The sequence below is a fragment of the Osmerus eperlanus genome, chromosome 9 (genome assembly GCF_963692335.1).
Source record: "Osmerus eperlanus chromosome 9, fOsmEpe2.1, whole genome shotgun sequence".
Lineage (NCBI taxonomy): Eukaryota > Metazoa > Chordata > Actinopteri > Osmeriformes > Osmeridae > Osmerus > Osmerus eperlanus.
In genome coordinates this window covers 11,878,233-11,891,961 of record NC_085026.1, presented here as the reverse complement: position 1 = coordinate 11,891,961, position 13,729 = coordinate 11,878,233, and the positions used below count along the sequence as shown (strand labels likewise).

The 13,729-nt window shown below is 45.5% G+C and overlaps 1 protein-coding gene across 1 annotated transcript in view; it reads right to left on the bottom strand.

Moving 5' to 3' along the window:
• mboat2a (membrane bound O-acyltransferase domain containing 2a) overlaps positions 1-13,729 on the bottom strand; it is a 35,253-nt gene that overhangs the window by 2,627 nt on the left and 18,897 nt on the right. The window contains exons 4-12 of the mRNA XM_062469219.1: positions 9,234-9,329; positions 8,753-8,808; positions 7,026-7,080; positions 3,723-3,903; positions 2,163-2,355; positions 1,747-1,850; positions 1,589-1,653; positions 1,327-1,459; positions 456-607 (exon numbers count right to left, since the gene is read on the bottom strand). Coding sequence (XP_062325203.1) covers positions 456-607; positions 1,327-1,459; positions 1,589-1,653; positions 1,747-1,850; positions 2,163-2,355; positions 3,723-3,903; positions 7,026-7,080; positions 8,753-8,808; positions 9,234-9,329 — 1,035 coding nt within the window. The remainder of the gene's footprint in view (positions 1-455; positions 608-1,326; positions 1,460-1,588; positions 1,654-1,746; positions 1,851-2,162; positions 2,356-3,722; positions 3,904-7,025; positions 7,081-8,752; positions 8,809-9,233; positions 9,330-13,729) is intronic.

The following is a 13,729-nucleotide window of genomic DNA, read 5'->3' as shown; positions in this document are numbered from 1 at the left end:
GAACCTACTGGCCTAGGTCCCACCCCCAAACATTCCACCAGCCGGCCCCCTTAATTCTACATTCTTTAACGAGCGAGCCTGGTTAACGAGCAACCCAGACAGGCTGATTTAATAACCACACCCCCATCCCAACGACCCCATAGATCTGCCTTCAGTCCACCGGAGCACCTCCTGCACAGGTTTTATTCCTGCTCATGAACTGTCCCTGTCCCCGAGTCGTTAAACTGCCTCGTTAACCGTTTGAGGATCAGGTGAAGGCAGCTGAATAATAAGACAGCTCGTTTTCTCTCCGTTTATGCCGTCCTAGTTTTCCATCTTTACGGGCATTGAGTAATCCCTCTGTTAAAACGACAGGTGTTTGGACATGACTCTGCTTCTGCGTTCAGGGCACAGTTTTGGAAAGATGGACAGAAGTGAGACTTGTTGAACGTTCGTGTGACGTCCGTGCGACTCACTTGTAGAACTTTAGGGACGTCTCCACGGCCAAGAGGACAAAGGGCACCACAGTGTAGCATATGGCCACCTGCGTCCCCGCCCACGTGATGACGTCATAGATGCGCTGGTGTGTCAGGGAGCCCTGGAAGTGGGGTCTAACGTTGTGTCTTATCTGTGGAGAGACAAAGGAAGATGAGGGTGAAAAATATCATGTTCTAAAGACATCCGTTGGATGATGGATTGGGATGGGAGTTAAGGGCAGGACAGTATTAATGACCATGAAAATAAAACACAAACTTTAGAGTTTAGAGAGCAATCGTTAGCTATCAGACATGAGGAAATTGACTGACCCACTTCTCAAGAAAAAAGCAGAATCTACCAATTACTAGAGAAGTAAAGCACTTTAATGCAAGTTAGAAGAAGAGATATCAGGCCTCATTTATACTAATCTAGACTCCATTAGCTAGAGCTTTGGCTTCAACCCATCAGAACTTTTCAGAACACATTCACTTATTATATTTTCTGTCACAATTATTCTTGGAAGCGAGAGAGAGACAGAGAGAGGAAGAGAGCGAGGAAAAGAAAGACTCTGAGGCAGAGAGAGATAAGGGGAAAGACAGGGAGAGCAGGAGAGATAGCGAGGAGAGAGAGAGGGAGATTTTAAGTACTAATGGCACTAGACAGACCCTTAGGAGAACAGGGTCAGTGCCCAGTGGCCTTCCTGTGTCTCATTACTACCCTCCTTCCCTCTACCACAGCAGAGGAGCTGTGCTCTCTCTCATCCTGAACTGTACTGATAAATTCACCCATTCTCGGCTCTCCTCAATTACTGTAAGTATTCCAGCAGTTTACAGTATGTACTATAGTTCAAGGTGAGATAGAACAACTCACTGCGCGAGCGGCCATCGTCATGGCGATGCCCGTGAGGAAGGTGAGGTAGTACCCAGGATACACTCCGTGCCATATGGCTGACAGAAGGAAGGTGGCCGCTGTGGGGTTGATGGGACAGCGTTCGTAACACACCCTGAGGAGAGGTCAGTAGGTACCCAGAGTTACCATAACAACCCAATGTTATGGCGGCTACACACTTAGAATCCGCACCGCTCTAGCATGGTTCCTCTGCTGTTTATCCTGGTCAAATTGATCTATTTACCTTTTGAGCCAAAGTGCTGTTTGGATATTCCAGTTGTCCAGGAACGTTTTGAAACTGGTGGCAAACTGGAATTAGAAACGGAGAGATTGTTACTGGTCTTACTGTCAAATAATCAGATTTAAAAATTTGATGTATTTAAAAATAGTACAATAACTGACTTCAATGTCCATTATTCTGAGGTTTGATATGCGGTCCCATCGCGGGATACCCTGTCTGGTGTAGCCATTGAAGCCGAAGCCTGCGGCGTTGTTGATGGCATCAGCTGTATGAAGGAGAAAAGACCACTGAGTCGACTGTAAAGAAAGATATCTTCCCTTCATTCTACATATTACCATTCCATATCATGCTAACATCACCATGCTGTTGGAGTGAGTACAGACTGACTGGTCCTGTAGACATCAGAGAATGTGCTAGTTCCTAACACACCCACTAGAGGGCGGTGTAACACAACCTACTGCGCAAACAATGTCAACTCTCCAAAAAAAAGAATATCAAACAATAAAGAGAGGGATACTGTATTTGCATAGTTTCCACTGGTGTTCATGAGTGCCCAGCCAGGGCCCATTCCACTCACCCAGGGTCCAAACGAAGAAGTACTTGGGCCGCAGGGAGAGCATGGAGAGGTAGAGGTAGATGACCTGCTGGTAGAAGGGTGTGGAGGAGATGAAGCTGTCGTCTATGGAGCGCTCCACTGGGACCATCTTGTAGATGGACAGGTAGACGCCCAGAGAGATTACACACGTGCACAGCTTGGAGATCACGTCACTCTGAGGAAGGGGGAGAAGTCAATTCAACAATCAGATCTCAATATGGATCTCAGATCTTATAATTCAATTAAGGTCCACTCAATTCCCTTTATTAATCCCAGGACAAGTAAAAGAACGGTTAATGCACTCAATTGGATTGTACGCAATAGCAGCAATGAAACATCTATTCAGGTTTGTATCGACCAGCAACAGACGCAGTGACAACCGAGAATGCAGACACAGCTATTGGGATCAAACATGATGGAATATTCCGGTAAAACGTCTAATATCTTTGACAGCAGAAGTCCCTCTTTCTGTTCTGTTGAGCCATTGAAGACAGAATCTTTCACACAGCATGGGTCTGCGGCAGAACCCATGCACATCTCTGAGCTCACACCCTATCTTTAGCGCTGCCTGGATTCCTCTTCTCACAAGCTCCTCACTGGACCCAGCCTGCTGGAGTCAGACATCCATTATTGATGACTTGAGAAGTAAGAGAGTGTGGAAGATATGTGGATGATACACAAACTTTGCAGCATTGCTCACGACAGCAGAACACCATTCAAAGAATAATTGGCTGGTTAAAAAAAAGATGTATTAGACTTCCATGAACAGAATAATGATAAACATGAAGGTACTTCTCAAAGTTCCAAACGATGCAGTCCAACAGATTGTTGTGGGCCTGGCTTTTGATGAATACACACATCCAACAGAGTTGCCCTTCACAGAACTAGTCCATTGAAAGCGCACAGGTAGGTTGCTATCGTGGTTTGTTGTTGTGTTCTCTGGTCTCTCTGGTGTTATTGTGTGAAGGCTACAGGCTAATTGGCATGCAGCAGAAAAGATACGTGCTCTTCAGTCTAGTCGAGGTAAAGATAAGAGCATCATGGGAGGTGCACCACGAAACACTGAATAGTCACTCTGGTCTGTCATTAAAAGCTTTCATTGGTATATACTGCATTATTTATACAGCAGTGATACGAGTGCTGGATCTCCCATCCAGAGGTGTTGCCACAATAATTGGAAACCATTTAGTATTCATTCTCCTCCACCAAGAGAATGTCAATGTAAACAAAATTGCTTTTCCAGGAGCCTTTGAGATGACAAAGTAAAGATGTACAAAATCATTTATTTATCTGCTCCAGCTCCTGCAGCTCAAGTCGTGGCCACCAGAGGGCGCTCTAACAGAGGCATTGCCGAGGTTGCCACAGTAACTACATATCGCCATCAGAGTAGAGTCTGAATATTCACATTTGTCAAATATAATACAAAAATAATCAAAAACTAGACCTGTCAACGGTCATCAAACTTACTCTGTGAGTAACATTGGTCATTAGGTTGTTACGGGGACAGCAGTAGCATCGCTCCAGTATATTAGCCAAGTGTACCTTAGGAGAGGGGTGGTTGATCTTGTACTTCCCGTTCTCCTTGCCGTTGGCCTCTGTGATGCTGTGGTAGCCTGTGCCCTCCATGAACGCCATGTAGTCGTTGTAGGAGCAGGTGGGGCCTGCCAGGATCCCCATGAAGTTACAGCTGTAGCTCAGGTACTCCAGCAGACTGGGCATCCTCCTGGCAGCAGGGAAACACACCCCCATACACACGCAGGAGAGGTGGAGAGAGAGGGAGGCACAGACAGAGGGATAGACAGAGACAGACAGACAGACACAGAAACAAGAGCCAGTTAGATAATTGGGTGTGCTCAAGCCTTCGGCGAGAGCACAACCTTTGTTCTCTCACATATATATTTATTATTGTTTATTTTCGCCCCCCTAAAACTCAGTCAATATTTGGCCTACATAGACAATCTAGGTGTCAAAAGTTTAGTCTTGGTAGCGATTGAGTTGCTTCTATTGGGATTTACGTTCCGTTGCATGGTTTAGGCTCAAGTTAAGTTTTTGTGGCGAAAAGTGAAGCTAACGGTGGCTAATTTGCTAGCCACAGTCACTGACGTTACTAACGTCACTACGTCACTAACGTCACGAAAACACGCGTGACTACCTGTAGCAGAACAGTCGTTTCGCATCTGTTAACTTGGGGGATAGCTAGGCTAACTATAGCTTTACTGCAAGGCAGCTGCAGAAACGCCACAGGTAAAGAGGCCAGGGTGATAACTATTTACTCATTTTACTTTGTGATGTGAAACACAATTATGAAATGTAATGTACAATATTAGCTGATATTATTAAGGAAGTAGGCCCACATCTACTTTCGGAAACGGTAGTCTACTATTTCACTGAAGCATTAGCATCATGACATTAGCCTCTGTTGCCCGGGCAACACATACTACAGTGGTCTATGATGCATCTGTTTTCAATCGTTAAAATAAACATTCCTCACAAATACATTTTCGTTGTAGGATTTATTATGACATTACATTACAAGTAAACGATTTGTTGATGACATTATCATTACCTGTGGTTTCAAACCAGTGTTGCTCACTGCAATGCTGTAGCCTACGCGAGACACACTACAAAAACATCTACTGGTACACAGCTGTTTAGGAAGTCAAACGGCGACAGAACATGTTCGGCACTCCCCTTACTTAAATCAAGTCTTTCAATAGGTGAAACTATCTGACTACTAACCTGAACTTAATTGCCACAGCCTAAACTTTGTCAATCTGTTCAAGAAAATAATTAATAAAAATTAATAATTAATTTCAGCCTAAACCGTACAACGGAACGTTAAATCGAATTCAACCAACGCAATCGCTACCAAGACGAACACAGCAGTAGTCTAGTACTGTACTGTAGTAGAATTTACCGGGGCAGCTTCTCCACACAGGGCTATATCGCATTTTGCGTTGTTACTGACAATGATCGCTACCAGTGAGATTTTTTATGAATGAGCGATTTTCCACTAAATAAATGTCAAGCTTATTTACGTTTTTGGGGGCATATTTTCAGTTAGCAGATGGTACTGTTTGAATCGCGATTCCATCTTCTACTGCCGGTAACGTCGTAGAATAATCTTCAAAGGGGGTTCTTTATTCATGAATGAATGCAATATGAGTAGGCTACATGCCTGCAATATCACGAGAAGGGAAAACTTAAAAGGACGTTTAAGTCATAGAGATTGGGTACATTTTTACACCGGTCTGCCAAATGTATTCGTTGATTCAGCTATGAGGCTGCCTCTTGCAGGGGAAATGAGAAGACATCATATTTCATTCTACACTTCACTTGTATTTTGAGTTGTAAATAATCAATCAGAAAATAAAAGAATACGCTCACACGTCGAATTGATAGGCTCCCAATTTGATAGGAGCTCTGAAAAAGAGCAGTTCTGAGCATCAAAAAAAGATGCTTTTAAATCTATGTAATCTTTATAAATTATAAGTAGGCCCTATGCATTTTTATATAAAATATACCAAATATCAGTTGTAAAAATGTCATAAAAAAACGGACCCCTGTGCAACTGACGCAAGCAAGCAAGCGCACCCTACAATTTCCCCAGAAATTGTACCCTCTCTAGTTAACCCTTGGAATGATAAATAGACTAAAATCAAAATTGGAGACATGCAGTATAAGATGGTCAAATATTAATCTAATATGTGGTTATATGGGATATACAGAAGACCATAGATCATGATGCCAAGTGAATAGGATGGATGCTTTGAGCTCAAGGGACGTTTTTTCCTAAATGTTTGTGGCGTCTGTTAGATTTCTGTCTCGTGTGAGTCTGGAGGAGGGTTGCTTGGCATTCTCTCCGTGCCAGCTGAACTCTGATGGATATGCCCCGCAGCATGGTCAGGAAAACATGGTCTGATTGCTAATTTTCCACGTCCCGTCACTGCCTGCTGGTGAGTGGCTCACCCACAATGACCAACCCTTCTCTGTTGTCTGGTGCAACGGGCTGGATCTCATAAGTGAGACTTTAGAAAAAGAAAATGAGGGCAGGGCAGATTAGCCTCTTGCACCAGGCAATAGCTTGATGTTCCTGTCCAGGATGACTTGCATAAATTCAGTCCTGTCTAAAGTCCTGTTTAATGGCATTTCCTTCCGTATTCTTGAAGTTAGCTTCCAGAAATACAGTGCAACCTTCTACAAAACAAACAATCGAGTTACATCAGCAAGACTTAACTCATATCAGTGTTGTTTCAATCCCTTTCCTCCCTGCACTCTATTGTGTGATTCACTGTTTTCTGACAACTTCCTGTCTGCATTAGTCACAAGGTACAGTGTGGACGTGTGGTTGCCTGGCAACTGCTGGGAGTCCTTCAATAGGGGGGTACATATTCCTTCACAGTGCAACACTGCAGCGTGAGCAAACTGGGGCTTTATGGGATGGTTGTTGAATAATCAAATCTAATCACACTGATATGAAGACAACCCTGATATCTAATCACACTGATATGAAGAATACACCGTTCACTGAGGGACAAAACAATGAAATGGGTTCAAGCTTCTGCCAATGCTCCATCTCTCAGAAAATCCTGATTGAGCTTTTTGAATAGTGCATACATGAAACAGGATTTTTTTAAATTAGATAAAATAATTCAAGACTCGCTGCCACGGAACATAAGACCAGCATCAACATAGATGAGAGGCTTTGCGGGGACTGAGGAGAAAGTATAGTTTGCAGGTTATCCAGGTGCAGGTGTACAGATAGATACATGGCTCGATCACAGCGCAGCATAACAGCTGGTCCTAGGCCAGCTGAGAGAGTAAAAACATACCTGAGTCACATACCTGACAGCTAGGTATCTCTGACTGGAGCTCAGCTGCTCCTCCTTCTTGGCCAGACCTGAGTGGGATGGTGGGAGGATGGGAGGGAGGGAGGGAAAGACAGAATGAGTGAGAAATAATTATCAGTGGTAATCTGTGGTTGAGTGGTCTTAATCTCCTCAAACACAAACGCTCCAGCAAACATACTGCACAAAACACAGGCCTCAAACAGGGAGTCAGACATGGAAATCCCATTTTGTCTCTGAGCCAAACCACATGAAGGTGGCCAGCTCACGTGATTCCTGGCTGTACCTAACAACCAGTTATAACAGGTGTCAGGGGTCAGTTTCATGGCAAGAGGCAGGGTCAGGGGTTAAGAGGAGTCACTGACTGTAACCCTGGACTGTGACAATGACGAGATCCTCCCTGAATCAGTCAGCTGGGACCAGGGAGGAGGGGCTTCTTACATAACCTCAGAACTATGCATGATCACACACACTATGTTAGCCTTTTTGGCCCACAGAGAACCAAAGCTTCAAGCTCACAACTAGGGCCCAGGGATGGGACAAACTGTAAGCGATGGAACACTGACCAAAGATGAGAAAAGGCTGAGATGTAACAGTAGAAGTAAAAGTAGCATGAACTATAACAGTTACAGGAGCAGTAACAGTAGCAGTGGCAGTACAGTAGAAATAGCCATATCAGTAGCAGTAACAGTAGCAGTTGCAGCAGCAGTTACAGTAGCAGTTATAGAAACATTGTCAGTAACAGTACCAGTACCAGTATTGGTGGCGGTAAAAGTAACAATAGCAGTAGGTCACAGTAACAGTAGCAGTAGGTCACAGTAACAGTGGCAGTAGGATTAGCAATGGCTTTATTAGCACTGTGACAGTCCACTGAGACAGAGGATTACGGTGGTTTTATGAGGGGGATCAGTACCCTATGAGAGAATTAATACACCAAACACACACGGATATAAACACACACCCACCAAGTCGCATGCAAAAACAAAAACACTTTTCTCCAAAATAAAGAGTCTGGTCACCCTCGCTTTTTTCTTTCACTCATTTATTCTAATCCACCAGTTCCATCGCCCATTTTCCCTCCTTCCTTTCCTCCCTCCCTATCTCCCTCCATCCTTAATTAGTTTGTGTGGCCTTTTGGCTGCATCTGGACTTGTAACACAGGCACGAGAAGCAGTCAGAGGACTGAGACTTCAAAGGAGACTAAAGCTTAGTAATCTTCTCCACTCCTCCTTCCCCCTCTCCTCCTTCCCCCTCCTCCTTCCCCCTCTCCTCCATGTGAATCTGCATTATGGATGCTATAGGCTAGACAGGCACGCAGAGAAGGGGGTGGGGGAGGGAGAGAATGTCACAGACTCTATATAATGTCCATTACATAAGGGTGTTATAACCCTAGCCATGCTCTCTCAACCGGAAGAGCAGTGTCAAACCTGCTCGGAGTAGAAGCCCTGAGGCTTACCGCATCACAACAAAGATTGTTAGGGAAAAGGGTTGTTTCTGAATGACACTTGAGCTTGGTTACATAAGCAAACATAAAGTGATGTAACAGTGTTGAACAGGATTGTGTATGTGCCTGGCAGGCCTGGTAGAGCAAAGGTGTGCAGTGTGTGTTCTGTCCTAGATAGAATCTCTTGTTGGATCAAATGGCAAACAGGAAGTGCTCTTATCTGGTCACAGATTTATGAAACGCACAAGTGCACACACACACACACTCCAACTTGAGCTCACCGTCGTGTATCTCAAACGCCAGGCTGGTGATCTTCTGTGTGATGACCATCATTGGTCTGTGAGAGAAAACAGGAACGAGACATGGTGAACTGTTAGTGGGGCCAACTTACCCTCCAACAAGTGCTTCTGTACAGAAAAACTCACAATTCTGAACGTCTATGACAGAAATAAAAAGAGAAAGATGAAAAGAGGATGCAAATCAGAGAGCGAGACACAGAGATAGAAAGAGAGACAGAGAGAGAGAGACACAGACGGCAGGTGCAGGCCTCTCAGTGTGGTTGCCTAGCAACTGGCCACCTTCGCCCCAGCCTGATTTGCTGTCTGGTTCATCAGACGTTCTGAAGGAGAGTGAACTAGGAACTGAAGTCTTGATCAATGCTGCCCCCCCCCCCCCGGTGGGCAGATAATACTATGACAATGCCTCTTCAGTTAGATTCAATATCCAGCATCCAGCCGTGCCATGTGAATGCTCAGAACTTACCCAGTGAAATCTGCAGAGTACATGCTGTAGTCAAAGACATAGACACGTGTTATCTGACAGAAGCTGAGGTAACCCAGAGCCACCACAAAACAGTACCTGCAGGGAGAGATAGAGAGATTATGAGGAGGAGAGAGAGAGAGAGTGAAGGGGGAAACAGAGAGAACGAGAAAAGACCAGGAGAAACAGGGTCAATATTTACACTTTGAAACAAAATGCGACAGAATCTCACGACCCATGATGACTTGAGCACATGTGGTCGCTCTCATGGGTATCAAAGAACTCTTGTTTGTTGTCAGGTGGGTCATCAAGAGCACATCTGTTATGGCACCACGGAGTCCATCTTAGTGTGTCCCAATAGCAGCCAGCTCTGGAAGATAACTGTTATCCCTTTCTTCTCTGCCGCCCTGAGCAGTAACAAGCTGTTCCTGTTGCGAGGGAAGACACTGGGCCTGGCAGGCAGGCAGACTCACACTCAGGGATGTGAGGAGAGGAGGAGGAGAGCAGGAGAGGAGAAGGGGAGGAGGAGAGGATATGAGGAGGCGAGGAAAGGGAAAGGATAAGAGGAGACAAGGAGAGGAGGAGATGACAGGAGGAGATGACAGGAGGAGGAGAGGAGAAGGATGAGAGGAGAGGAGAAGTGCAGTAGCCTGCTGTCGTCTGTCAGTTAGAAGAACACAGATCAGTGGTTGAATTAGAAAGGCTTAGCATTAATGTACTAACCACTACAGCTGGGACTGTGGAAGCCTAAGAGGCTATAGGACATTGTGTGACTTTTTTCAGACACAAGACAGACTGTCAGTAAGACACTGTGCTTAAACAAAACCAGTCCCAAGTTCAGATTGATTACAATAACCTTCAGCAGAGAAATCAAAATTCCTTTTCTCAATCGGCACTTAAAAAAAAGTTATAGGATGTGACCTCAAGGATCAAATTGAACACAGAGGGTGAAAGTAGTTACGGTACAAGCATTCTCTGACCAGCAGCAACCAAAAGAGGCTTCAGCAACTTAACAAAGCTAATGATTTGGCCAGCCTCCCAACTGACAGGCCTGCCTTAGACCACAGACACATCTGCAAACATTTCACACACATTCTGACAACCCTCTGACAACACTGTCACAGCCTGCCTTTCTCTGTTGCTCTTTGTTTAAGTGTGCGAGTGTGTGTGCGTGCGCGGGTGTGTGTGTGTGTGTGTGTGTGTGTCTATGTACTGCTTATGTGTGTATACAAGAATCTCATTGTAATACCAAGCCATGCTTGGTCTGAGAGAGCTACAGCAGCAATAGTCTCTTCCCCCTGAGCGCTCAGCATTACAATGGACATCTCAGAGCAAATTGTGCCCACACTAGTCATGGTGCAGGGTACCACCCTCCTTCCAACACTGGACACTGGCTCATTGTTCTCTATTAGCAGTCAGTTCAGAGAGAATCCTATTAACATGTTGTCTTCACTGCAAGAGCACCCGTAGGGTTTAACAAGGCAAGAGTTCATGTTTGTCTACTTAATGTGCTAGCGTTGTTAGTCATTCTGAGGTGGAAAGTTTCGAAACAGGAGTGAGGAAGTTGAGAGATAGGGAGAGGGACACAGAGGGAAAGAGAGAGAGAGAGGGAGAGAATCACTTATCACACCCACTCAGTCTCCTTGTGCTCACAGCAGTATGACAGCAGAGGAGGTTATCAAAGTCGGTGAGAGAGCGTGCATCTCCACAAACACCCACCCCCTATCCTCACACCCCACCCCCTATCGTCACCCTTAATGACGTCAAAGCCAGCCAACGGTCCCTGGGCCACCTGAAACATGAACTTGGTGGTGTTTGACCTTGGGGGAGTCAACACCATAAGGGACTTTCCTAAATGGCCACCATCAAACTACCCAGCCAGGAAATCTTTTCTGGCCAAAGCCATAGTTATAGCTCTCAGAAATCTCCTGCAGTATTTGCAATCTCAGCAGCAGCAGCAGTCAGGATATGAAGAGCGTGACAGCAGAGTATATTTAAAGCAGGCCTATGGGGAAGTCCGTCGTTCTAATGTCATTTGTGTTTGTAATATTCTTTTTTTCCTGTAGAAGAGGAGATTCATTAGTTTCCTTTCTGTCCTCAGTCAGTTAGCCTGCAGGCCTCAGATGCATCCTCAGACTCAAGGAGCCTGGCACCCCGCTGAGGGAGGCCAGGCCTGCAGATGAGCCAGCATGCAGACCGCTGGCCCTAGGGGAGGCCCAGGTGGGCTTCAAACACTGCAGGGAAACTAGAGAAGAGTAAATAAAGGTTTTATTCTGGCTCAAGGGATCCTGACCTATGCTTCACCTATCTGGATACAAACACAAACATTTGCACACGCTGCCATTGTTGTTTTTTAGGCTTAGTTTATAGCAAGGCTGCCAGAATCTCATGGCCTTATCTGTGTTAAATCTGCCTACATCTACTTACTTATCGCACATGCTATGTCTGTCTCTTCTAGAGAGTGTTTGGCATCACACAGACACAGTCACACAAACACACATTGTAATGTAATGTATTCATTATTATGTAAATAAATTATATATAGAAGACTCTCTCACACACACACAGATAAAGTGTTCAGTATTCAGAAAACCATGTTGGTGTCTTGCTACTCTGTCGTTTGATTCAGGGGCAGAGTCGGATCTGCAGGGTATAGAGACAATAGGTGCGTTCGACTTCATGCAGCGCCGGCATCGCCTGCAGCTCGGCTGACTTGAAGCAGCCAATAGCATTCTCAGCTTCAGCTGAGCTATCGGCACCACTGGCGCTGCATGAAGTCCAACACAGCTATTGACTGATTGGTTGTGTCAGCTGGGGATGGTGTGACCACTCCCCCTCCTCCACACATCAGATTCAATCCATCAGTTTAGACAGCCGGTCAAAACAGCCATGACTCGCAGATCAACCATTGACTGGCTGATCTGGAATGTTTGGAAGCTACTGTGAAGAGGTAGAACACTTCAGTTTGAAGTAGGACTCTGATCAAGTATCTTATGCAAACAATTACTTTTCTTTTCTTTCTTTACATTTTTCACTTTAAACTAAAGGTTTTTGTGTTATATGTCTGACCCCTGTCTGGACTGAAAAAAATCTATAGGTCAAATAGTCAGTCTGAAGACTGTGGACGTGGGTTTTCCACCACCAGTAGGAGGCACTTGGATTACATTGGAGACCAGGCCATACTCTCTAGAACATTCATTGATTCATTCAAGGCACCTGTTCATCCACTGAGAGACAGTTAAACATTACTCAGAAGGACATTACCCTGCTCTCCTAGCCAATGACTGACAGGAGGTATGTAGCCAACCTCTGAACAGGAAGAGAGTTTGAGAATCCTGTGATTCGCTGTGCCTGGCCCACTCTCTGGAACACTCATCACCTCCCTTCAACTGACTTACCATGTATCTGACACGCATAGACTGTACACCTGTGCCCGAAATAGAGCTGTGTTTTGCCCAGTTGCTCCCCATTGCATGGCAAGCTCATTTGTTTAAGTGCCCTCCACGACAGGATGAGCAGCTGGCTACAGTGTAAATACATATCTGTTCTGCTCCATTTCATCTCTATGGATGGGGGAGGGGGGGAAGACAAAGAGAGAGGGGAGAGAGGGATGACAGAGCAGAAAACAGAAGCAGGGCCATCTGCAATTTCAGCACATACAGCGTGAGTTGATGCTCAACCCCTGGTCCAGATAACCAAACACAGATACCCACACACACACAGTTACATAAACCTCCCACCTCCCTGCGGTTCAATGCCATTCCAGGCTAATTATGACACAGCACCCCTCCCCCCTCTCCCTGTTTCTGAACTCCGAGACTGACCTCTGACCCTTGAACACTGTGGCAAGGTTGGCATGGCTTGGAGGGCTGTCACCTTCCTTCAACTACAGTTTAGTCAATGTGCTGACCTTGTGTCTACCAGGAACACCACAAAAAAATTACCCCGCTGATACAAACACAGTATTGCTTTGAATGGTCAAAAAAAAAAAAGAAAGAAAAGAAAGAAAGAAGAAGAAAAAAATTAAACGGATGGAAAATGGATACGGTTTAAATGTGTTGTACAGCCCCTATTACAGTCACAAAGGGCTTCACATATGCCTACAGTGCAGCATCCATAACCAGCCTAAACCCCAAGAGAAGATACGGAAAAACTCTGTGTGTACATGTGTGTGTTTATAAGTGTGTATGCGTTAAGAGTGTACATGTGTTGATGAGTCATGAACACAGATGGAAGCCTTGGGGGGGGCAAAGCCATCACTGTGAGGAGTCTACACTCTCCAGCCCCAACACAGCAACGCAGCACGCAGCAACGCAGCACGCAGCAACGCAGCACGCAGCAACGCAGCACGCAGCAACGCAGCACGCAGAAACGCAGCAACGCAGCATGCTACTACCACTGCTCCAACCCTAACCCTTCCAGTTCTACACTGCAGCGGCCCGACTCTATGAGGCACCCTCACAGAGAGCTGCCTCTCCAGCTGGAGGAATGGTGACCTG